At 32.6% G+C, this 27,913-nt stretch overlaps 1 protein-coding gene across 2 annotated transcripts in view; it reads left to right on the plus strand.

Annotated features, from left to right (window-relative positions):
• The window catches only part of Pcdh7 (protocadherin 7), a 399,660-nt gene that overhangs the window by 176,564 nt on the left and 195,183 nt on the right, over positions 1-27,913 (plus strand). Inside the window, exon 2 of one of the 2 annotated variants that reach the window (XM_027937534.3) lies at positions 10,513-10,729. In XM_027937534.3, the coding sequence (XP_027793335.2) occupies positions 10,513-10,729 (217 nt within the window). The remainder of the gene's footprint in view (positions 1-10,512; positions 10,730-27,913) is intronic. The other variant, XM_027937542.3, reaches the window with a different exon arrangement.

Genomic DNA, 27,913 nt, shown 5'->3' on the forward strand with positions numbered 1-27,913 from the left:
TCCATGATCCAATTGCCTATTCTTACATGAAGAGAAACACAACAAATAAGTAACAAGAAACAAACACGATGAATTTGAGAAGGAATACCTGCTTACATTAAAAAAACTATTTATGTTTATATAATCTGCAGATATTTAGTGATTCAGTGATTTAATGTGTAGGTATTTATTGTGCTATAGTAATTCATAAGTAAATTGTTCTTAATACTTATTGGAACTCTGTAAGTTAGACGTCATTGCTCCAGTTTTTAGAAAATACCATTTTAATTGATAGGAACTGAAGTTCAGATGACGGACATTATTTTCTCTAAGCCATAAAGTGAATGGAAATAAGATTAAATTTTAATTATACTATTTTCTGATCCCAAATCACAAGTAGTTTTTCACATACACTATAGTGACTTGAAGTACAAGTTATTAGCTAAAAAATCCTTATGATAAGTTTGCTATATGGAAGCAGAGGTGGCATTTTGCTGCTTTACTACTTTTAGGTTGTTTTACTAAGTAGTTCAGAGACCCAGCAGCTTCTGGAAGGCAGTAACTTGTGAATACTCTCATCTTGTGACGGTATCAAGTTTCTATTATATGTTTACAATAACCTTCATGGAAAGACATGGTGCTGTGGGCTGTATAAGGAACATGAATAATACCTCGCTTAAATAGCCAAAGAGCTCAATGTGTTACCTGCATTTTACTGATGAGAATATGTCATATATGTATTTCCACTTTTCCCCTTGGAAAGGATAGTTTTAAAGAGCAGTTGGTGTTCTAATTCCACTGGATAGCTACCACAAGGATTCCTGTTGCTGAAATCATTTAATCTCTGAATCAGTTTATCTGAAAAAATGGGAAGAAAAACAATGTCTTGCCTATTTAAGGTTGTTACAAAGGAGCACAAATATACTGTATGTGGAAGAACTGTTAGAATACTAAGTCATATGCAATTTTCAATTATTTTTTCAACCATTTTTAAGTGCCTGATACATAAGAGACATTTGCCATAAGTTTCATATATAAATGTTCAATTTCATTTCATCATTGAGTCACTCTGGAAAACTGGTATGAATAATGGATCTACATTTCTGTCAGCATCTGGTATATCTTTATTTGGAATTTCTTTTGGAAGGTGAAAGCATCTGCGCTGAGGGATGTCATGTCTGAGGAAGGGAAGGCAATGAGCCCTGTGCAATTTCTTCTGTCTGTAGAGGTGGGACAAGAACACTGCCTTGTTCTGACAAGAGGCTAGTGAAGTGTCCACAACATGTTTACTTTTCTATGAGAAAATACCAACATAGTGTTTCATAGCCTAGACGAGAATATAATGGTGAAAGGTGTTTCAATCTAACTTAACCATGTTCTCACACTAAGTAACAAGGAAAAGCTTGAAATCAAAGTTCAGCAACAAATGTTTGAAACAAAGAGTCCAGATAATCCACAAGATGGATAATGTCCCTTTCAATAAATGTCATTTTGTTGTGATATTTTTAAACACCTGATTCTGAACTATGTAAGAAATGGGTAAACTAGACCAAATCTGGGCTTCTGCTTGTTTTGAAAGCAAGCCAGATATGATTGATTTCTTTTTTTTTACGTTTTTAAATATTGAGAAATAAATAAAACATTCCTAGAATGGGAAAATGATCTGCAATTTGGATTTCTGGATCCACAAATCAAGTATTCCTGGGACGGGATTATGTCCATTCACTTATACATTCAATGGCTGTTGTCACCTCACAATGGCAGAGCTGAGGAGCTACAGCAGAGATCTGTGGCCCACAAAGTCTAAAATATTTATCTTCTGACCCTTTACAGAAAAATTTTGCCAAACCCTGGACTTGGTTTAAAAGAAACTAGTAAGAAAGAGAAAAAAAAGAAAGAAAGAAAAAAAAGATCAAAGAGAGGAAAAAAAATCTGTGTCCACAGTATAGATGACCTATCTTTTGGGTTTCAGAACATAATATCTTTTTTTTTAAAGTTAAAAAAGAAGTGTTGAAGTGTTTGCCTATATTTACTAGTAGTTTCAGATCTTGGGCTATTCTGTTCTTTAATATTTTTCATGAGGGAAGGAAAAAAAAAAAAAACACCAAGAGGCTAATTTACACTTTTAGGCTAGAGTAGCTCCTGTGGGTAATTTAAATATTGAATTTTTTTTTTGTCATTTGCAAAATCAGAACATTAATACGACACATGAGGAGAAGTGACCTAAGTGAAATAAAGAGTGCAATCCTAGCACAATCCTAGATTCTACTTTTTAAATACCAGTATCATTATTCTTTTATAATAATTAAGTAGTTGTGACCTACAGGACAGAGGACTAAAAAGTACCACCTGCGTCCTTAGTTTCTGAAGTATAATATAAACAATAATGTCAAATATGTAACTGCATGCCAGTCAAAGGAGATAGTTATTTAACTTCACCTTCCCCAAATGAGAGTTTTAATTAACTGATCCAAATGTTTCAACATGTTTCTTCTTAATATCCTTTCATCTGCTATCGACTTGAAAGAAAGAAAGGCAGTTTGAAGTACAGAGGGATCTTGAGATGTCAGTAAAGGCAGATGCCCCTAAAAAGTTTAAAGACCTGATTAAAATCTGTTTGAGTGCTCTGCCAGATATCCTGTAACTAATGCACCATGGAATCCTAGGTATGTTTGTTCAGTAGCACTGATGCTGGCTGAGGATGTTTGCAGATTAATCAAGAGCCCGTTCATTGCAAGGAAAGGCCTCCCAATATTAGATAGCTCCTCTTTAAAAATAAAAGGCAGCTCTCCTTGTAATACTGCAATGTTCTGCTCCATGACTGTTTCAGTGCTTTATGACTGACAAAGAGAGTCATTAGAACTATGTTTGATGGACATAACTAAGTGAATTGGAAAAAATAAAAAAGCCTTTTCAGCCCATTCAGAAATAATTGATGTGACTGAGACAGCTGTATGTGAGCTCCAGATAAGGAGACAATTTATGGAGAAACCACTGAAGCTAAAAAGGAAGGTGCAGATTTAAAGTTCCCAATAAAGTTGTCTGTTAGACATAGCAGTATTCAATAAGGAAAAAGATTTAACCTGAGGTTCTTTTCAATACATAGCATCCTTAGGGGACTATCCTCTTGAAAATAAAATCCCTATAAAGGTACTGTCACTAGGTTATAAAAAACGGGCTCTTAGGGGAAGTGCCTGCACTCTTAGTCCCTTGCTGTATGTTCTCTTTTACTGTAAGTAATGCATATAACAGTTTCCTAGAACTTAAGACTTTTTGTTTTCTTTTTCTAAAATTGACCACTGTTATATCAAAGCAAATAATCCATGTTTATTCGATACATTTCAATTTTAAAGATTTTTGGTAATATTGATAGAAAGCAAATATTTTAAGTTTGTCTGATATGGACATAATATTTGATTTTGGAGTGTGATGGATACATTTAATTATATAGTTTAGAATTAATAAAATATTGGTTTTGTTACCATTCATATACATGTATTCATTTGTTCTTTTCAGCTTTTCCTAGAAACCGTACGTGAACTTTCTGACAAAAACTTTAAATAGGTAACACCTGAAATGTTATACAGGTTTTATAATGTTCATATTCTGAAAATGGAAGATATTAATGACACAATATGAATAACAAACACATTAATGTTAATTTTAAATTCAATATTCCTAAATGTACAGATATGAAGAGTACATAAGGGCTGGGTATGTGGCTCAAGTGGTAACGCGCTTGCCTGGCATACGTGGGGTGCTGGGTTCGATCCTCAGCACCACATAAAAATAAAATAATGATGTTGTGTCCACTGAAAACTAAAAAATAAATATTAAAAAATTCTCTCTATATTAAAAAAAGAGTACATAATATTATATAAGTGCTTCAAAAACTGGAGGATACTTATATGCTTTTATAAAATTTTTACAAATTCTAAAATCTATGTGCAAGATAAAAAACAGGCAGTTATATCTGTAGTACAATTTGACTTCAGCTTTCTATATAATTTTTCACAAAAATAATTATTTTAGAAAATTTTTTCAATCCCCTAATGAATTTGAAATTGATCTATTTAATTTTCCTTGGAGACTATGTGTAAGTAGTGTAGGATCTGACTACTGGTCAATATGTGAAGCAAAGCAGAGCTTGTGGGGACCTTTTTTGTTACCTCTATACCTGCTGGGCTATAGAGACTTGGGTTTCCTGTCAGCTGTTTTACAATATTAGTAATAGAGACACAATCTTACAGAAAGGGATAATGAATCAGAAGTTCTCCTCATTGTGCCTTAGAAACTCTCCATGAGTGCCTAACAATGATGTTGCTGGAACACAAGCCTTCTTTCTGTTCTCCAGATGTATTACAAATCTTCTTTTAATGTAGGCAGGCTGTTTCTCTCTGTATCTCCAGCTCTCCAATATACGGATTTTAGCATCTGCTCACATTTTTCCAGAAAACAAAACTATTAAATGCAAATGACTCTTCTGAATATGTTACATTGTACACCACACAACATTCAACTTATTAAATCTGTTTGTTAATTTTTCCTCTTAAGTACCTGAAATTATTTTTTAAATAAAAATGATCACTGTAATCACACAACCCTCCCCTCAGGTTCACCAACATTTCCATGGAAAAGGGGAGGGGAGGAAGAGGCTGCCATCCCCCAGGTCCCCTGACAGCAGAAAAGCAAGCATGGCAGACAGAGGACTTTTAAGGCATTTTTCCACTTCCTGTGTGACCTCTAGATTTCCTGAAAATAAAGGGAATAAAATTGTGTGCAGAAGGGGAATGCCTATTACAGGTCTATGGTAGGTTTAAAGCAGGGTAAATCCTAATGCATTTCATTCAATTGGGAGCCCTGGGAGGATGAAGGTACATCCAGTGCTCCAGGGATTGTGCCTTTGAATACATTTGCAATGACCTCTAAAATATTGGCATAGATCCTGTAGGAGGGTGTGTGTGGCCTCAGGTGAAAGTCTGTAGTGTGCCATAATGGAGAACAAAAATTGTTGATAAATACCATTCTAAAATAAACCAATGCAGAAATACTCATGCTCAGCGAAGGACCAGATTGGAATTGCGTTTTGTACATATTTGCTTTACAATTTGCATTTAAAAAATAAAAACTAAGTATATTAGTAGGATAATTAGGATTGAAATTTTGTATGGACTTTAAAAATTCTGTTTAGAAGCCTTGTAAATTACTAGTTAGCCTTATATTTTCTTAAAAGAAAAAAGTGAAAATCCTAAAAAATGATGTGAGATAGCCCAAGTTATATAGCTGTGGCCTGAGGTATGGTACCTTTTATAGTATGTGTCTTTAAGGGAGCTTAAGGCTCTTTTTATAAATGATCTCATTAATTCGCAGAGAATTTAAGTTGGTAAAGGGCAGATAATATTATCTCAATTCTACAGACCTTGAGCCTAAGGCATCAGAACTAGAGGTCAGCTAACTTGCCCAAGGTCACATAGAAAATCTATAGGGCTTTTTAAAAAAAATGTATATAATTCTTTTCTTTTTTTGCTATTTTTAGTGCACTCCTTTTTTTTTCTCATTAAACATACACACACAGAGACATACTGACACCCATAAATGAAATTCACATGTTGTACTGCTTATTTTCCTTTTATAATTTTTAAAATTTAATCTCTTGTAATTCTAGTTAGTTTATGTATTGATGTTTTTCAGTCCCCTCTCAGCATATACTGTTGGACATCTGTTTTTGCTTACATCTTGATCTTTTCATCTAAAAAAAAAAAAAAAAAACACCACTTCACTGCCAATGAAGGAAGACAACAAAACTAGATAAGTAAATCTCTACACAGATCTTTTTCTTTAAGCTGCTATACAACTTCTTCCCTTTTGTCATATTTTTCAAAATTACTGCTGTATACCTATTTTCTTTTGTTCTATATTTGCACCTTTCTTTGTTCGCAATGGTTTGGAGGTTTTTAGCCACAATGACCTTCTAGTAGATGACTCCAACAGACTTGTGGTTCTGAGCATTCTTCTTAATGTTTCTAATTCCTTTAATCACATCATTTTTTTTTTTTTGTCTTTCTGGAAATGTCTGAGTACCGGGCTTTTTAGTTTCAAATATGATCTGATTTTTTTTTACCCACTTGTTTTTTTATCCCTTTTTGCTGATCCATCAAATATGGCCCTTAAATGTATGTTGTCTATCAAACAGCTTTAGGGATTTCAATCCACACACCTAAATCCCATGCAGATTATAGCATCTCTTCTCTGCCTCTATTGTATTGGAAACTTGATTGTGTTGTATTTTGAGTGTTTCTGTAGCCTATAAGACTTACGGGTTTTCCAGTGTGTAGAACTATTGTTGAAACCCTGTAACATAATGGGTGCAAAATAAATACAAGTTAAGTGAATTAATGACTGAATCCAATCATCCACACACGCTTGCTTCAAAAGCGCCATGCTACTCATTCTCACGGCTGCCACCTTCTTTCAACCTTACCCCCTTGCTAGATAAATGTTTCTCTATAGTTCAAAATGTCTTGGTATAATCATCTGCCTTCCTTCAAATTTCTTCTTCCTCCTTTTTTGTAAGAAATGATCAGATTTTAGCTTGACCCTTTAATCACATCATTTGTTCACCTAATTGAATTCTTTTTCCACCACCAATTTTTTTAGAATCATTTTCTTTTTAAAAAAAATTTTTTTGTACTTTCAGATGGACAGCATTCCTTTATTTTATTTGTTTATTTTTATGTGGTTCTGAGGATCGAACCCAGTGCCTCTCATGTGCCAGCCAAGCGCTCTGCCACTGAGCTACAGCCCCAAGCCCCTAGAATCATCTTCTTTGAGTTCTCCTGCTTGCCTTACTTGTTCAGGACACTAGCCTCTCTTCACCCTTTCAGTAATCTAGAAGACCTGTGCTCTTCCTCAAGCGCTTTGATTTCTCTCTTTTAAAATAGATCAGTTTGCTTTGCAGAACACAAAATCGTTTATTAGCCAAGATTGAAAAAGACAAAGCTCCATCACTCCAGATCACTAAGTATCTTCATGCCCATGTTTTTGAGTCTCAAGATGGAACCATGCAAGAGTCTACTGACTTTCCTTGGAAACTGCTACAACCCCAAGAGAACTCGCTGGCTTCCTGGAACAGTTTGCTTTCTTTTATGTCTTTACATAGGTTCTTCCTGACCATAGGATTTTTCTTTGTTCTCTGTGCTTTTCATCAATCAAGGAGATCTTAAAAATTACTAATATCCAGGTCACACCTGAAAGCTGACTCACTGGGCTTCTGTTGGGGCCAAGAATTTGAATTTATTTTTTTCCACAAGTTCTCTGGGGTGATTGTAAGGTGCATGTAGGCTGAAGAATCATCATTTAAACCATTTTGCTTCAGAGTATCAGTGATAAAGTCAAAGTCACGTATTTAATGCAAATTTATCCCCTGCTATGTAGTCAACACTGTTTTGCATTTCCACTTTAATGAGGCTTCCTGGAATATAAAGATAACTTGAATTCTGTGTTATAGCCACTGTTATAAATGCTATGAATGTTATAAACCACCTTCTCAATAGACCCAAGCTAATGATGGTAGATGGTATATAAATATTGTCTGTCTGCCTCTCTCTGTCTTTTCCTCTCTCTTTATCTATCTAGCTGTCTAACTCAATATATATGATATACTACTGGAATTAAATTTTAACTCTTTGCATCCATAGACTATTCTTCAAAAGATAGGAATCTGTACCAATTTGGTTCATATTAACAACTTAAATATATTGCTGTAAGAATTTAATTTTTCACAATTATCAGTTTAAGATTTAGTGATTGCTATAAATGCTAATAATGCTTTGTAGAATTCTAAGGCCACATTTTAAATTGTACATAAAAATGATGCGACAGCATATTCTGATCCTTTGTGTAATACTTTTTATTTTGTACATTTATTATAAATTATTTCTTCATTCATCCAGATATTATTTTAAATGGGAAAAGATTTTTACAGAAAAAAGGAAGCATTGATGAATCTATCTGTTACTATATAAATAGATCTTAGTATATTAAAATTATACTCTTCTTGCTTCTAAAATAATTTATGGAGATTAAAATATTCATAATCACAATAGGGTAGGAAATCAAGTAAATAAAATGTTCATAAGTTCATGGCAGTCATTATTTAACCTGTTACAGTGCAATCATTATTTTATTTTTGACATTTTTCATTGCAAACATAGTTTATGACCCATCTATGCTCTCCGATCACTGCTTTGGTGGAACAAGCATGTAAACACAGATTCTGAGATTAATATCTCCACATGAATGTCATTCTCTTTCTTGTTTTTATATCAAAATGAAACACTATTTCTCATGATTTCTTATTTTTCTTCTTTCAACTTATTAATTTTATTTACGGATTTCTGTATTCATCCTGAAAATTTTTCTTGTGTTAGAAAAGCCAGATCCTAAAAGATTTCAAAGTTATTAAAATAGAATTAAGTATAGCATTTGACCTTCTTTTATCTTTCAATATCCATATATCTATTTTTAACCCATTTCTGTGTCTTGAAGTGATAATATGTCTGCCTGACCCTTGGAGTTCTTGCCTAAATTCAACATTGATATTACAATTTCATTGTGCAGTAGTATTTGCAGAGTATCTTTTGTGTGCAGAGCAATGTGATTTTAGGACACTTGTCAGTGGTTTTATTTCTGAGGTGACAACGAAGACATCAATCACAGATACTTTGCAGTCAGCTAGTAGGGATAAATGGGAAGATTTTATAAAAAGAAAATTCACACCAAAGGTGAAACATGGTAAATACAAATATATTTCTACATTTATTTATATACAGAGTAAAATGTACAATGATACTAATATAAAGAAATGTGAGAAGTATTAGTAAAATAAGGATAGTGTTTCTAGAGCACATTGCATGTAAATTTTGGCCCATAATGTGTTTGCAATTTATACTAGAAATATTTTGTAATTGTTTTTCAATATTGCCGACCCAAATCAGTGAAATTTTATAAAGAAAAGAATGTGATTTGAAGGTTTCTCTTTTACTCTTAGATTTAGCTATTCTAATAATTTGATTTTGAACTAGAATGAAAAAGAGAATTTTGTAGACTGTGTGTTACACTTTAGTACGTGAATGGCAAGGTACTAGGGAGAAATACCAGTAATGTACTGTATTCTTAGCAAATCTTCTATCTATAACAAAAAAAAAAAAAGGAAATTTTGTGGAAGCATGTGATTGTCTTTAGCAAAACCAGTTTATAAATTACAGGAAAATGCCACAATTCTTCTTAGCTTTCTCACTAATATCAAATCTTGTGCAGATAATTCTTAACACTTCTAGAATGCTACTGATCCCAGTTAATATTAGTTATTTGTATCTTGAGCATTCTTAACACTTATAGAATTCTACTGATCCCAGTTAATAATAGTTATTTGTACCTTGAGCATTTAAGCTACAAAAGTACAAAAAAAGCTCTTCATTTTTTCATTATTATCTGGTAAATTTAATTTGATGCTATATGGTGGAAAGAACAAGTTATAAGGTAAAAATATATACACTCTGCCATCTTCACATTCACACAAGAGTTTAGTGGATACAACTATTGCCAAGAATAATCTCAGAAAGATATTATGGGACAATGTTTGATTGTTTTTCAAAATTATTGTTGGTATGGAGCACAGCCACTATCTGATATTAGTTTACTCATTTAATAAGCCTAAGTGTTTCTTTTTTATTTTATTATGTAGTTCAGATAATCTTACATTTCATCTATAGTAAATATTCAGTTTGTTCATTATCATAAGCATAATAAATTATTGGTTCCTATTAGATGAAGTTTTGCAGAACTTTTTAAATACAAATTAAAGATTGCACATGATTTTACTGTTTTTTAACTAATTATAGTCATAGTAAAACATATGTTTAGACTTTTTAGATTATTTTCTATTCATTATTTAAGAAAACTTTTACTTTAACGTGATTCATACAATTTTAAATAGACAATAATTTTATAAAAAGAAGTAATAAATATACTTTAATTTCCTAGCCCTGCATCTGGAATCCTTTTATCAGCTGTAATTTTAATAATTATGTCAAGTTTCAGCACATTAAATCTTTTAAAACTTTATATCTCATGGATGAGGTATTTTAAAATGATGTATTTTTTGACATTGGGTTAGTTCAGCACTTATTGCTACATCACTGATCCTTGTTTTTATGAATTCTGTTTGTAAAAAGCATTAAGACTATTGAATAAAAAAAAGGTTAAGTATATGGAACTAATATATCAGATTTAAATGCATGTTTTAGTGAAATTTCTGTTTTCTTATCTTGGTTTCAGAAAGAGAATTTTCAGTTATCCAAGCTCCAAGCATTGTCTAAGATAATATATAGTTCACCAAGTCAATTTCAACATATTTAACAATATTTATTGAATTAGTTGTCAGTAGATTTTAATGTATGTAATTATGTATTTTTTAATAAGATCATTTACAATCTTATATCTTAGTGACATTCAGAATCTTTTCTTTTGCAGCCATTTCGTAGAGTGACGTTTTCTGTTGTGAGTCAGCCTCAGGACCCACATCAGGGGTCACTGCAGAGTTGCTATGACAGCGGGCTGGAGGAGTCAGAAACACCAAGCAGTAAGAGTTCATCAGGGCCAAGACTGGGTGCCCTTCCACTCCCAGAGGACAACTATGAAAGGACCACGCCGGATGGCAGTGTTGGTGAGGCAGAGCATATGGAAAATGGTAGGGGCAAACACAACATCCACACACATAATCACGCTAGTGAGCCGTAATAAGTAGGCTTGGCGAAGGTCAGTCTAAAACTAAAATAAAATAGCTGACTCCAATACTATTTTATTTTAAATAATAACTATTTACTAAAATATAGAAATGCCAAATAAAGCAACATAATTATGTAGATAAAACTCACCAAAATTGCACCATCATTTAAAAATGGCCTGTCAGAAATAAATGCACATACAAATAAAACCAGAGCAGTGTCTTCTATGAAAATGCTAAATTAGAGCACAATTTCTCAATAATAGCCACCGAGAAAGGTCTTTTCTGATAGTTTTCTAATACTCATTTTTGTCATGCAACTATTTCTTCAATTGCTACTGTCCAGTCTTGGTGAAAGGAAATGACCATAAACACACCTTGCTTGACTCCCCTTACCCCCTAGATTTTTAGGAAAAACATTTTCAAATCTCTCCTTTCAATGCTAGCTGAAATTGAGTCAGAGAAGGAGAACAGCTCTGTCTTGCTCTCCACAGTATGCAGTAAATACTATTAGAGTTCCTCTCTCATTTAAGTATAAGGTGTTACTCACTTTTGTGCAAGAGAAAGGAAGGAACACAAATTATAATTCTCCATATTCTTACCCTTTTGTGAGGCTATTCTCATAATTATTACAATTTACCTTATATACATTTTCATTTAGATCATAAAGTTATATTGCAGCAGTACTTATAAAACTGTTCACATTTGTTTATGTTCCCAAAGGCAATTTGGTAATCCATTTTCTGGATTTCAAATCATAAGTGAATGTTTGAGGATGAATTTATGTCAGTTAATGGAATGGTACAAGTTCTTCCTAAATTCATCATTATTTTGTATATAAAAAAGATATGGTCATATATAAGGGAAGGAAGGAGCATCAAGGAAATTTTGTTTTTAGTAAAAACTCAAAATGGATTTATGTCTTTCTCTATCTCAATCCTCTAGTGAAGTAGAAAAATTTTTAACTTTCTGTTATATGGTAGTTTCTTCAGTGATGATATGCTAAGTACAGCATATTAATGCAGGAAAAAGATTGCTTTTTCCTTCTGTAAGTTTACCTATGAATATTAAAATCCAGTATATATATATATATATATATATATATATATATATATATATATATTCTCATAAATGACCCTAAGTTGAAGTATTGCTAAACTAAATCATGCCAAATAATTATTTATCCACTCTATCATCAGGTGAGAAGATATGCTACCAGGGTTTGATAATTGATGTCCCTCTTGATTAATTATCCAGGTGTTAAGTGGCATTTTGCCTTTTGGCTATAAAGGCATGCTTATCTGTGTGTATGGTGCTGTGTGCTTATGTGGATGGGAGTTTGATGTGATTTTTAAGACAAAATTTTAAAATTTTTAAGTGAGTATAAAATTTTGGTGTGAATTGAAATGCTGATGAATATTTGAGGCAAGTCTATTCAATATTCTTTGGAGAAAACTAAAATTAAATTTAAAGATATTACATATATAACATATATGTAATATCTTTAAGTGTATTTATATATATAAATATTTAAAGATTTATTTAAATATAGCTTTTACCTACATATGTAAGCATATATGTATACATATATATTTTTTATCTACTGAGGAAAGCAGTATTAATTTATTATTTCATTATTACTATTTCTTAGATCATCATTTGATAACAATTTTATGTTTTAAAAAGTGTTTATTTTTGTTATTAGTAATATAGTACACAATGGATCCTTTTTTGAATGTCAGCTATAGAAATAGGAAGGACTTTGTACACTGGCATTATAAAGACATTTTAATGTTATTTTCCATTTTTGTGAGTTTAAGGCCATTCAACATCTTTAAAATAATCAAGAAATTATGAATAATTAAAACATAATTAAATATGACAAATACATATCAAATCCATTTTATGAAGCATACATGTCATAGAAAACAACAGGTGAGCTTGTAAATAGAACAGAAAGTTTACTAAGATTCCCCTCAAAAGGCTTTTAGTTATTTTTTGTAAACATCTGTTGTATCTTGTCAATAGCAAGGCCCATGATAATATAACTGCTTTTTCCTAATTTTGTATGTGACTGACACTTGAAATGCAGAGTTTATATAAACGATTTGGCATCTGCTAGCTGTGATTCATGTTGGTCCCAATGTATAGGTAATGACAGAAGGAGATGTGATACATTTTGTGTGATCCAAGCATAGCAGTGGATATTCGACTCACAGTTTTGATGGAGTTCCTGTTTTTAGACTACTAATCTAGCCAGAAAGCACAATTGTATTGCTTGAATTCTGGTAATTTCATCTTTGATATTAATGGGTCATTCTGACATAAATAGAATTGGAATTGAAACCTGTCAAGTATTCATTTGTCACATTTAATTGGAATCCAGGTAATCTGCAGTGTTTTGCTTGGTTAGGTTTTAATCAGGATTTGTATTGGATTTTCATTTGGATTTTCCATGAAATACCATTTTGGATGCTGTCCTAGTTCCTAATTATTACCTCATATATTTTCCTTGAATTTTAACCTGTGTGAAATAATGCAGTTTTTACTAACTGTTTTGGATTAACTTCCATTGTAAAGTTTGGAAGATAATTTGCAATGCAATAACATAATATAACATTCCAATATCATGATGCAAACCAGGAATAAGTTAGGATAGCTAAGGATAAAAATAAGTTGTCACAGATGCTGTGTCAAGGAAGTAACTGAAACAGGCAAATTTAAATAAATAGACATTGAAATGTATTTGTGTTTTACTAAAGCTTTTATCTGCCTTCTGTACTTTAGCATAATAAAATAATTTCATGTAGAAGGCCTGTTGGTTAATTCTCCTTTTAACAAGCTTTAACTTGTATTCCAACAGACATTGGTGCCAAATAAGGAATGGAGTTTTCTTCTCTGACTAGCTGAGGAAAAGGAATGCACTGCAAGAGTAAACACAATTTCATGAAACATGAGTATCGTAGAATGAGACCCACCATTTTGATGATCCAAATCTATAGAATTTATAGCCTTTGGGCTTTCAAAAAGTAATAATGAGAATTATACCAGTCAAAAACATTTTAGGAAAAGCTTGTGAATTACATATTCATTCATGGCAAAGATTACTAATAGTAATCATATTTATGATTTCATGCTGATCTTTTGATTGATGAAATTGGGGTAATCCATTCTTTAATATCTCATTAAAAATTAGTGGAATAAGGTATTTTAAAACATGATAGGAAATTATTATGATAAAATGTTTGACAATGAAGAAGTTAAAATAATTAAAATGTAGATCAACAAACTGATGTTCAAGTAAAAAACAGATATTAGCTTTAAAAGCATCCAATCTCACCCTTACCTTGATGATGCAGCAATCTTCAGATTTTTTATTGGAGTGTGATTTAATAGTTTCTTGGTCTATTTTATCTATATATCTTGACCCACTGACATATTTATTCTTTCAAAAGACACCTCCAGATCATCTTTACAAAGCCAGTTTTCCATTTCTATGTGTGGCTCAGACACAGAAAACACTGAGTTGGCCTTTAATCCCGACTTCACCATCAGCAGTTTGTAGGTCACTTAATCCTTGTTTGTTTCTGATCATCTTTAAGTAATTAACTACATTAAATATGAAATCTTACTCCCATCCAACAATCTGTGATCCTCTCTGAACATCCAGTTGTCCTTGTGTTTTTTCCTCTAGAGAACAGAAAGAGACTTTGTGTCTCTTAGTGAGATGGAGAGTAAATTTTATAATATAAGTTAATGAGGTGTGGCAGTAGTAATTCTAAGGCCTTTTTCTCAACCCGCAGAACATATGTGAGTTCTAATAAGAGGTAATGCATTTATTGTAAAAATCAAAGAGTCTAACTGGTGTACTGGCCAGGTGGGTGGAAAGGTTGGCACCACAGCAGGGTACTGTGGGAGACATGTTGGGAGCTTCCCTTAATCATACTGTGCAAGGGCCGTCTGGAGATCTGGTCTCACCCCCTGCCACAGTGCCCTTCACAGATAATTATGATTAAGACATGCCGCAATGGAATAAGTGTTTATTTTCTTGCTTGACAACTTAAACTCTGGTCAGATTAAGAATGAAGAGAGATGAACACAATGTGTTTTTTTCTTAAGTAAACCTTTACAAATAGAATACCTTACAAATAATGTAGGAACACAGCAGGTAATCCATCAGACAGATTTTAAAAAGGTAAATGAGGTTAGCAAGTTGGAAACTCTAAATCCTTAATTAATTTTATGCTTCTTGATTTTCTCAAATCTTTCAGAAAAAGTACCTTTGACTTTTATACACCAATGTTTTGAAATTCCCACTTCTGAACTTTCTTTTTCAAATTTACATATGATAGATGCCATTGTTCTATTCATTCTTTATACCTCATCTCTTCATTCCACATACTTTAAATAAGTGTTTAGAGTGTTTTGTTCTTGATAATTAAAACATGATATAGCACACTGTGAATCCACTTTGTATCTGCCATGAAATTTTAGAAGTAAATGCAGATTCATTGGGAATAAACCATTTTTTTCCTCCCCTAATTTTATTTATTTATTTATTTATTTTAATTTTTTTATTGTTGGCTGTTCAAAACATTACATAGTTCTTGATATATCATATTTCACACTTTGATTCAAGTGGGTTATGAGCTCCCATTTTTACCCCATATACAGATTGCAGAATTACATCAGTTACACATTTTTTATAAGGCCAAAGGTAATGAGAATGGAGAATAAACACATTATCTTTGTAGAAGATAAAGGAACCTCTCCATCTCCTTTTCTCCCACCTACCTACCCAATTATCGACAGGTATCTGTCCACAAGGCACTATTGTCCTCTCATTTGACTGAGTAATGTGGCAAAGTGGCCTCTTCCATCATGCCCAAGAGCCTCACAGACTTCTGAATGGCATAAGTATTATATCTCAAAAACAAATGCTCACACATACTGTTTTTGTAGGAAAATACTAATACACATCACTATGGATTCATTTCCATGGTTTTGTGCTTCTTCCTGACATTTTGGTTGCCAGAGTCTCACTGAGGTTAATTTTCCTACTTTTCCAGTCATCTGTGACATGGTTCTGAATTTCCCAAGTGTCCTCAAGAAATCTTCATGCCACTCATTCAGGAGGGCTGCATTCCCTTCTACTTCATAGTGATTATAGAGAGAAAGTAATTGTAGGGACAATGTCTAAGCCAGGTCTCAGCCAAGCAAGATATGTCCTGCAGCTACTTTTCAATTTTCCACTAAAATAAACAGTACAATCTGAAAGAATCTGAAAAAAATATTCACCTACAGGAGAATTGGCAGCATTGAAGATACAATCTAGTGAATTAAAAAAAAAATTTGCAATCTAATGAATCAGTTTGATTCCTGGTTTCACCTCAGACTAAGAGTATAATTTTCTCACCATTTTCAGCCCCAGTTTCTTCAATTACAAATCACAGTACTGTGGAAGAAATTGAAAAGATATTAGCATGCAATAGTTTATAAATAACAGTAGTTATAATTTGGCTGTTAATTGATGAAATTATTTGCTGTTTTTATTTATTATAGATAATTTTGATTATAAATCTAAGTGGATTTGATATAATCCAATGGCTTAATCTTGGCCTTCATAAAATGTTTAGTCTTACAAGGACAGCATTTTAAAATTACTGGTTGGAGTAATATTCTCATCTTGGATAATTTCCAGTCCTTTTTGTTTTTATTTATTTTCATGGGGTAACATGGGATGACCTCAGCGACAGTGACTTACAAACATAGCAAAGATCTAAATGAATGAAAGGAAGCTTTCTCTCTTCTGACATAGAATCAGCTTAGTTCTTTGTGCTCTTTTTCATGAAAGGTCTGGAATTTCCATCGTTATCTTTCTTTTTCTCTTTTTTAAAGTTTTTACATTCATATCCAGTGTTCCAGTTGAGTGCATTATTCTTCAGGTGTATATTTCCCTTTGAACTGCGGCAAAATATTCACAATGTCAGGAAAAATGAACTAAAAAAATGTCCAATTAACATGCTTACCAGACTCTCAGTCCTTTCTTTTCTAATCTCAGTATTAATAATTAATACTGATAAAACGTGCGGCCATATTACCCTTTTTATTCTAATTTGGTCCTTTAAAACTACATCACTCTGCTGAACCTTTATGACATTCAAGAAGGGAATGAGCTTTTATGAAATCTCAAAGTGACTTTGGAGGTCAGTTAGTGGGTTTGTTGCCTTCAGATTCTCCAAGCATTGGGCTTCTGGGGATCTTTTTGTTGACAGTGAATTTGGTTGTTTAGTCCTTACTTAGTTAAGGCATTATTCCAATCTTTCCTGCTTTCCTTTTCTGTGTGTCTAAATCATATGTATTTCTAGATTTCCTCTGGTTTTTTCCCCACAATTATGTATAAAATATTTATGTTAATAAAATACGACAATATTCTTAAGCAACTTCTCTGTGGTAAATAAACAGGAACACAGTGACTCTGAAGTCAGCACTCTTCACTTCTGGGGCTGGCTCAGTTATTGAGAAACTGATTCATCTCAATGTCCCTATTCTGGGGTAAGCATTTCCCACTGTACCACTTCTATTGCAGGATTTATTTTTTTTTATAGATAAATGAAACATTTTTTCCTTGAATGAAGCAAGGCATAGCAATGTCTTTGGTGTCTTGTTTCACAGAGTGATTACAAGGTGACGAAGCTGTGATTATTATTTTTGATCCAATCAACTTATATTAAAAATAATCTAAAACAAAGATTTCCAAAGGAGTTTAAATATATAAAAAAGAATCCCAACCTTTAAAATGGAAGTCCTTATGTTGGGGAGAGGCAACCTTAATGATAGCAACCTTAATGGTAGTACAATGTAAAAAGTAGGAAGCTCATTAGAGAAGTTCAGAGTAGTGTAAGGTACAGAAAAAGGGCAAAGTAAACTATACAGAGGAATAATTATACATGCATTTATTGGAAATTTTACAATTCATAAATAAAATTTGGGGTTGGAAGAAGGCCCTGAAGTGTTATTTGCCTCATATCCTTTCTCTTTACTCATCTTCAATCTAGTTTAAAACAATTATTAAATTGGTTTACAGGTTTAATGTTTAAGCCAATTAAATTCAGATTATTTAAATTTTGTTATTATAATCACATTAATGTCACTATTTCTCTTTTTACATCTTCTTTTTTTCTTTTCATAAGACTTTATTTTCCACTCTTTTTTTCTTTTTTGCTGCTAAACACAATTATTTCAAAACCTCTAAAATTTAGCATTGATGCAATTGTCAGCAGAAGCTAAATCCAGATCTAAACTATAAAACATTAATTTTATGTCTGTTTCCTTGTATATAACCATGGGCAATTACTAGTCACATGTATGCTTTAAATGAGGTCTTTCAAATTTAATAATAGCTTGTAAATAATTTTTTGAAATTATTCTTTTTATTTTCAGAAGACCAGTTATACTTCTCAAATTAAATAGATGATTAGATCACATTAGAGTAGAGTAGATTGGATCACATTAGGTTTATTTTTTGAAAACCAATTCATTTCTTTTGTGGTGGTTGCAAATTGTTTTGTAATTATTATTTCAAGATTCAAGTTATATTTATGGTTATTTCTCTTTAAGTCTCATTCCCTCTTTATTTGTAATATAGACAGTGGGTTACATCCTATTAAAATCTTTATAGTGAATTTTCCTTAATTTACATAGGTAGAATTTTTGTTGTTGAGTCTCATTATCTTGTTTGCTTTCTCATTGTGATCCACAAATATGATTACAGATTCATTAGTAGAATGATAAAATACTTAAAATGCATGCAGATTTAAATACCTCCTCAAAAACAGGCTTTTTACTGTTGACATGTGATAATCTCAAAGGAAAGTAATTTTTTAAAACTATATGTTCCAATGAAATTGGTGTCGAGTGGTGTAAAATGTTTTGGTGATAAATAGATAATAGAATAGCAATTAGCTATTTAAAAACTTCCAACTTATTCATTTCTGTTTAGAAATATATTTTCTACGATATATCTGCTTTAAAATGCTCACATCTTAGATGATGATGTCAGTAGGGGACCCATATGTGATCTGTGATTAATGAACTGCTCTGAGGTTGCATTCCTTGCAGCTACAGTGTCCTGGGATGAGTTGTGCACATTGTTCCTATTCCATATGAGGCCACATCTCACCCACCCAGCATTCACAGCAAAAGGTCACAGAAGCTATAGCTGAAATTTTATACAATGAACAGGGAATGCAGAGTATTATGAAAATTCACTTAGTTAAATTGAGCAAGCATTTGTTGAGTAATTACTCTACACAAATTTCCATGAAGGACCCAAAGGTGAATGAGACATGGCCTCCATTTTCTACATGTTTACATATTGCAATGGAGAATGATGTGGACAGAATTATATTGTTAAACATAAAGTCAGGATGCTAGGCTTGGTCACATAGCCCTGTGATCCCAGCTACTTGGCAGGCTGGGGCAGGAGGACTGTAAATTCAAGGCCAGCCTGGGCAACTTAGTAAGACCCTGCTCAAAATAAAAAATAAAAAGGACTGGGGATGTAGCTCATTGGTAGAGTGACACTAGATTCAATCCCCAGTATCCAGAGATAGATGATAGATGAGTAGATGGTAGATAGAGAGATAGATAACAATAAATGTATGAAAGATACTATATGGGAAGATTCCATACAACAAGGACCAAAGAAGTTGGGGATGTAAAAAATTGTAACCAAGCCTTGAAAGATGAGTAAGTAGATTTTTTTTTTTTTGTAAGCAGAAATGTGGGTAGGTTTTTCGAAAATAGAGAGGGAAGCCAAAAATAGCAACCTGAAAAGGGAGGGAAGAGTGCTGCCATTTGCCAACCTGGGGAAAATAGAAAAAAATAGCCCATCTCTGTGGGTTTGATGCAGACTTCTAGGATTTATGGCATCGTTGAAAAATGCAAGTCATATCCAGCAGGCTATTGGGAATATAGATTGGAAATCTGAAAGTATAGATAATGGAACTAATATAGTCTTAGGAGTCATTAGCACACCAGTAATGATGGACTTTTGGGAATAGATGAGACCATCACTTAAGCAAATGACGTCAAATAAGTGCTGATACCAAAACAGAGGCTTCCAGAGGATTGAAATATAAGAGAATAACAGAGAAGGCTTTAGTAAGAATGGCTGAGAGGTATATTAAAAATGAAATCATGTTGGGGGGAATCTTTAAGTTATTAGACTTGTTGAAACTCAGTATGTTCTTAGGAAAAATAGAGATAATAATACTGAGGGTCCCTGTAAGAATGTAATTAATTATTGGTTGTGTGGGAATATAATAAAATAAAATAAAAAGCAAATAAACCAATAAAATATGGCAGACTAACACAGGGAGTTGGAATCAGGACAGCAGTGGTTCTCAAATATTTGGTGCTGCAGGGAAGACAAGAAACAAGTCATCATATAATAATTATTCTTTTAGACTACCTTTGTCTTATTATATGACTCTTACATTTTATATTATACTGTGCAATAACTTGTTCATTTTATTTACTTGAAATTAAAAGAATATTGGATTAATTGCATTTGTGGTGCAATTGATGACATTGTTTCAGTCATCAACAACAACAATAAAAATATTTTATAATTTTGAGATCTTTAATATTATAACAGGTCTGTCAATTGTTAATAGTACTATGCAAGTAGATGTGCTTCAGAACAGAAAATAATAAAAAATGGAATTTGAATGAGAAATAAATTCAAATTTCATCATAAAAAGACTAATTTTAGTCCATTCAACATGTGCACAGCACCCAGGTCAACAATGCTTGCCACAACTAGTACACCATTCAAGGGAACACCTCTAATATATTATGTGCAAATACTTATTAGTAATTATTTGCCAGAAGGATATCAATTTCTGTGTTTTTAAAAAAAATTTTTAATCACAGGAAATATAACTGTTATGCTTTGGATGTGAGGTGTTCCCCAAAAGCTCATGCATGAGACAATACAAGAAGGCTAAGTGGTGAAATGATTGGTGCCGCAGTCCGGCTGCAGCAAAATAACCGGGGGGTGACGAATAACTTGTGTACGTGGATACAGCAGGAGTAGGAGCCGCTTATTGCAGGACAGGAGCAGTATTTATACATTCCACACAGCTTATCTAATTAGCATAAACTAGATACATCAGTCAACCAATAAGAAATCTCCACACTTAATGGCTCGCTTTTGTTACTTCTCAAACCACTCCCTCTGGCATTTTGCCAGGCACCATCCAGACTTGTTTATGAACTCTAACATTCCCCTGGCAAAATGCCAGGTGTTATTTTGACTTGTTTACAGACTCTAACAGATTGGGTTATGAGAGCTAGTTAATCCCATCAGCAAATTAATCCCATTATAGGAATTAATAGAGTGGTAGCTGAAGGCAGGGTATGAATGGAAGAGGTGGGCCACTGGGGGTGCCTTTTAGGGTATATATTGTGTATCTGCAAGCAGAGTCTCTCTGCTTCCTGATCACCATGTGAGTGGCTTCCTTCCATTACACTCTTCTGCCATGATGTTCAGCCTCACCTTATGCCCTGAGGAATGGAGTAAACTGTTTAGGGACTTAGACCTTTGAAACCCTGAGTCCCCAAATAAAGTTTTTTTCTTCTAAAATTGTTCTTATCAAGTCTTTGGTCAGAGCAGCGAAAAAGCTGACTAAAATAAAGGCCATCAATGTCCCTTAAGTTTCTTCTCCTTTCTCTGAATTCTTTGTTGCTTAGGAAGAATTACAAATAAGGACTATATTGGTAAAACTTGTCCTCCAGCCTAAGATATTCTAACTAATTGCTACATAATAAATTCTAAGTGAAAAATGCAATTCATACATCTATTCATTTCATCAAAAATCCCTAGATATGTGCATTTATTTGGCCTGGCATACGCACTTTCCATTCTCATGGAATACTGAATAGAATTATATAAATGTAGTGTGTAACAAGAGAAGCCACTTGGATTGCCAAGTGATGTTTGAGTGGTATCTGGAAATTTTTTTTCTAGGTGTATATAATTTTATCAGTGCCTCCAAATTATACAGAGCCAAGTGCCATAAACAATTCTTAAAAATATTACAAAATCCTGATGCCAACATAGAATATTGGTTTATTAAATTAAGAACAGGAGAATACTCATTCATGAGATAGAAAGTTCCCTGCATCTTCTCCAAAGCATCCTCTCCTTTTCTTTAAGGAGATCCAAGACAAATCAATGTTCCTTTAAAAATAATATCTGATAAGGATAATCTTGGAAGTATTTCCTATCCCAGAACCATTGAGGCCTGATGAGACCTATAGAAGCAAATCTATCCTGGACTGAAGATCTGTTGAGGTACTCATGAGGTACTCTTGACGCACAATTCTAACATAATGTTTATGACTATAGTTTGTTTGTTTTCTCTTTTCTTTTGGGATTATATCTTTAAAGTTTTGCCTATTATTTTTTAAAACACATAAATGTTTCCCCCCATATTAGCTTTAGATATCCTTGCATAACTAGACTATTTACCTTTTCTTGGTGCTGGTCCATTCTGTAAGCACTTTGCCTTATCTAGACATTCACAATTATCCATCAGTCTTGTCTACCTGACAGTTTCTGCACTGTTGACACCTGAAGTTCAAACACCCTTGGATTCATACATAATATTTAAAATAATTATTTAAAAGATTACTGAAAATAATTATTTAAATAGTTATTATCCCAGATAACTCCCATCTAAAACAAGGTAATGTTCAGTCTCACAAATCCTTAAGGACATTGAATTTTAGGGTACCAACCTTATTCTTTCCCTTAACTTTGGTGAAAGCAATGTTAATCATACATCATCTTTGAACAGGTGACTGGACACAGCAGGTTCACACAGAACTGCATTTTATCAGGATTTTTTCTTTTAAGCTATTGCCCTTTGTTCAGTGTGATCAATTGTGTTCAGCCTTCGCCAGTTCTTTGGGAATTCAATTTTGAGAGGCTCTGCAAGTTTCCTGGACAACATTGGTTCATCATTTTCTCCCAGAATAATGAAGATCTAAAATCTAATTCTTGCCTATTTCAGCCTTAGACTGTTTTTATCCTCTTTTTGTGAAATCAAGTCCCATGCTTTTCTCTTGCAGCCCATGTCTGAGAATTATCTATGTCCCCAGGATCAAGTAGCTATTAAGTTAGTTCTAGCAATTGCCCATAGGTTTAGAGCTATCCATGCGTGTTTTTCTTAAATAACAAACATTTTATTTCAGAGTACAAAGTATAGGACTTTCTACTTGATTATTTAGTTTCTGGTTTTTTTTTATGTTTTGGAAAATACATCACTCTTCTTTATTTTAATAAAAAGTTCTGAGTTTCTCTATCAGTCATTTCATTTTTGAAGGAGAATTAAAGGACTGTTCCATAGATTGACTCTCAGGTCTTTTTTAAAATTTTTCTCTATTCTAATAAACGTATTCCTTTGCTTTTCTCAACTTTACCATCTCATGCTCATTTTTTCTCTTATAATGCCTTATCTCTGACCTTTGGGGGATTAAATAATTAATTTTCTCTACTAAAACTTATTATATATGAGTCATCTCTGACTATCAAATGTCTGTTTTCCTTTGGGATAACTTCTAGAAGAGTCTACTCCATAATTTTCAGTTTTAAAAAATCCTTAAATCTAATTTAATCCATCTATGTTGTAATATGTAATATGTGTATTTACAAAGAATAAGAGATACATGTATTTTTTTCTAGTTCAGACTCCATCATATTTCTGGAAGGGAACCTGGATCAATTTATGTACTGTCTTCATCATTTAGAGAATAATGTAACAAAAATTGCAAATATAATTATAATAATATAAGTATAATCATTACTACCTTATTTACCTCAAACAGTTATTGAGAAATTTTATAAGAACATATATTTTGGGGAAATTAGCATTAATAAAAATTATTCCAAAATGCTTTTTTAAAAACTATATTCAATGGTATATAGATATAATATTTAAAAAATTCTTCTGGTTGTATAGTTCCATTTTTCCTCCATTTTAACTCAGACTTGCCATGTTCACAACATTTGTTAAATGCGTGATGATTTTCTAATTTGCAGATTTGTTCACTAGCCTCACATGTTTAGCCATAAAGGTGAGTTATTCCTTGTCCTCCTTGAGTTCCCTGCAGGTTTCCAATTCTCTAGGCTAAGAGCACGTGGTCTCTATCTCCTGTGAACAAGTTCCTGTATTTATCACAAATATAATTCTGTGAAAACCAGAGAGAAAGAAAATATGTTAACAGTGTGTCACATTTACTTTCTGCCAGCCAAATGGCTTCTGTCTGCAAGAGGCCTGCACATATTTTTCTCAATTTATTGTGAAGGAATAGGAAATGACAGAAACCAGTTAACTCATAGAGATTTCATCAAATTATTAAAGATCATTCAGTGTCCAGTGGCAGAGTCATCCTGAAAGGCATTACAGACAACGCTCAAATAGTCAAGATAATAAATAAAGCCTTCTAAAGATTATGGCCAATAACAGAGTGGATAGAATCTGGCAATTAGGCACCCATTCATAGAACTTATTCACATCTCCATTTAATTCATTAATTAAACCAAATGCATTTATTAATATAGAAATCAACCTTTATGGGTATTTGAAATAATTTTAAAAGAATGGTGCAAAACACTCAGTTACAATACAGTTCAAGCAGAAAGGCTAAAGTGATTTCAAAGCAACCAAGTCATCAAGAATTGTGTTGAATGTCAGAGACAAATGAATTAAAGATTTATTAACTCCTTCTCATACATATACACAGAGAAGAATATGAGAGGGAATAGAAAGAAAAAAACTGAAGTGGAAAAATGTATCAAAAATGTTTGCAGAAATCATGAAATAGTATCTTAATTAGATATCTAAAACTAAAGGTTAATAAGTAGAGGGGAAAATTAGATTAATAAACTAATTTTTCATAGTACATTCATGCTTACCTGAAAATATTGCACACTCATTTGCTTTATGTAGTTAGTCTAAGGGAGGGACTACCTTTTATGGATAATGAAACTGAGAAGATATATAGGATTGTGTCTAATGCCTGATAATTCTAGGTATATGAAATATGCTAGTTGTTATTATTTATTATTATATTATTATTTAGTGTTTGCTGTTAACTCCAAAGGGTTATATTTGCATTACTGTATTCAAAGTTCAGGAAAACCCATAGTAGCCATTATAATTATTTCCATTTTAAAAAGACATTTATTTTATGTTTATCAGAAGCATTAATTTATTGTAAATTTTTGAGGAAATCACTTATTTAGCTTGCTGCTGTTGTATATATTGCAAGCAGTAATCTAATGCCTAACCTACTTTTCAGGGAGTTTTGTTTTTATTCATGTATTGGAAAACACAATGGATTTTTGTTCTTTTGCATAAACCAATACTTTATTTCTCCTTCAAGAGCCAATGTTCATTGTGGTTTAGAAATGAATGTTGATACATGGGATCATAAGTGGAGTAACTAAGTATTCATATCATAAAAATACAAAGGAACCCAATAGATGAGGTCTTGTTTGTTTTTATTTACATTTGTTTGTTTATTTCAGAATAACAGGATGGTAGACTCAGTATCATGAGCCAGGTAAAGAAATATAGTTTACTCAAAGTAATGTAAGAATAAATAACAGGTCCTTTATTCACTTGTTTAGCTTAATGATTAAATTCCCTTGACTGTGTTTTGCTAAGAGTTCTTTCCAGGCATACACACATACATACACACGCACTTTGATTACATCTTTCTACTGAAGTAGGAAAGACAACTCAATGGGAAGAAGCTTAAGAAATTATTGCATGAAGAGTCTGATTCTGCAGTTGATCCCATGACTCCAAAAAGATGTTGGAAATAAAGCAATTAACTTTTAAAGTATGCAAATAATTCAGTAAAGCAAGCAATAAAAAGATGTTTAGACAGTTTATTTAATACTTTTGATATTATCCCGGAAATTTCAAAATAACCCCCAAATTTCTGCTAACTGTGTAAACTTAGAGATTTGTCTTTCAAACTTTGCTCTCTGTAAGACCATACATAGGAAAAATATTTCTATGTCTATCACTAACTTCAAAAATGCTTGAAAAACTATTTTAAACACTATGATTTTTATAAATTGTGATTAAATGAGAAAATATCTATTTCAGGACTTAGGCACAAATATCTTTAACTACATCACAAGAACCACACCACCACCTACCTAGGGAATATTTATTTTAATTACACCTACCAGTTGATCTAAATTACTGGACTTGTTTAAACTTGTTTAAGCATAAGAAACTCTCTCAGATACAGTAGCAAATTCAAATAAAGTAGAAAAGAATTTTAAAATTACCAGCATAAAGAAGTTAAATGAGACTATGTATTATCTAACAAAAAAAAAAAAGAAAGAAAATTTCCAAGTTTCCTCATTCTCAATAATTTTTCTTCTTACAGTTTTTTAATAGTCAGAAGATATGCCTTACAAAAGTATATGTATTATTCAGTTGGGGGTTAGCAGTTAAGATGTTGTAATTTTTTTTTTTCCTTTAAAATGAGAATAATGTGTGTTTTTAAATTTAACATATTGGAATCACATGCACTAAGGAACACATATATAGAAAAGTTGATGCATATTTCAATGTAGAGTTAAGTAAAAATACCTGTTTCTACTGAGAAGCTGGCATAGTTAGCTTGCTAATAATTGACCTAGTCATTAAGCAAGTCTCAGCCCCCATCTGTCCCTGCTGCTCTTTTGTAATTATCACGTATATCTTACCATTAGTGGTAAGGCTTCCGGTTCCTTCCTGGCAAAGAGACAGGGCATTTCTGAAGTGGTTAGGGCAGTTCCCTTGCCTCAGTAAGAGAAAAAAGAACAGAAAGCACAGTAGGAGCTACGTGGAGAGTGTGTGCCTCTGAGCTCTTTTTATTTTAGCAGCTTGAGAAATATTGGTACACGTTATTGCTACGCCACATTCTTTCTAAAGGAAGTTTACTGCCATTGATTCCCAAGAGCTAGAGGATCCATTTTAATATTTTTGGCACTTCATTTAGCTAGTCTCCTTATTGATTGGACTTTATGAACTATCTATTTGTACCTGATGTGCATTCCTAAATGATTGTGAGAGCAAATGTTTTACCTTATTGGACCAACATGTAGAGGATTTGACTTACCAGTTACTGTACATTTTTTTATACACATTCTGAAATGTATGAGAGAACTTTAGGAAAATCTGACATTGCTCAGTGAGGAAACACACACACATACACACACATGCACACAAGCAAACACACTCACATTCTAACCTTCATGGACTGTGCCAACATGTTAGAGCACAACTTGGAAATAATTTGAATAATAAGTTATACATTTAGAAATATTCTAATTTGGAAATGTTCTATTAAAGTCAACAGTTTGAAACATTGTGAACTTCGCAGACTCCTACTATAATTGCAATTTTATATTGTTAAAAAATACTATGTCAAAGGAAGTTTTATTAAATTATAAATAGCAAATTTGTAATGCATGTGCCTTAAAGCTGAATCATTTTCTCTTAACATACCAACTTGGCATTTAAGGTGATCCTTTAAGTAAAATACTGAAAAAAAATATATAGGGTTTAATTGAAGGCAGTCGTTTTTTGAATGCCTTACAGTGCTTTTTGTTTTCTTTTCCTTTAAAGACTAAGATGTGCACATGTATGTTTACAATAGAGACTTGGAAATATGTCCTTCTATTTTAGAGAAATTTAAAATACTGGACTTTTCAACTATTCCTTTATATCTAAAGCTCTGCTTCTACTTACATGGAATTTATTTTATTTTATTTTTTCTGCCTAACACAATCCTAGAATTCCCTGGTAGTACTCAGGCCTGGCAGGGCTAATGCAGAAAAACAGGTCTCAACAAATAAAGAACTCATGCCCTGAGTCTGACACGGACAGAGTTGGTATTTCAAGTTTCTTTTGAAACCTTTGATAATCTGAGGTAAATGTACCAGTTATTTATAATAACCTTTTCAATATTGTGGTACACTCTGCTTTTCACGTTCTTTCTCTGAGCATTGGAAGCCAGCCATGGCTCTGTCCTTGGCTTCAGTAGTTTGCTATAATAATGTCCTTCTGA

This window comes from Marmota flaviventris, chromosome 7 (genome assembly GCF_047511675.1).
Source record: "Marmota flaviventris isolate mMarFla1 chromosome 7, mMarFla1.hap1, whole genome shotgun sequence".
Taxonomy (NCBI): Eukaryota; Metazoa; Chordata; class Mammalia; order Rodentia; family Sciuridae; genus Marmota; species Marmota flaviventris.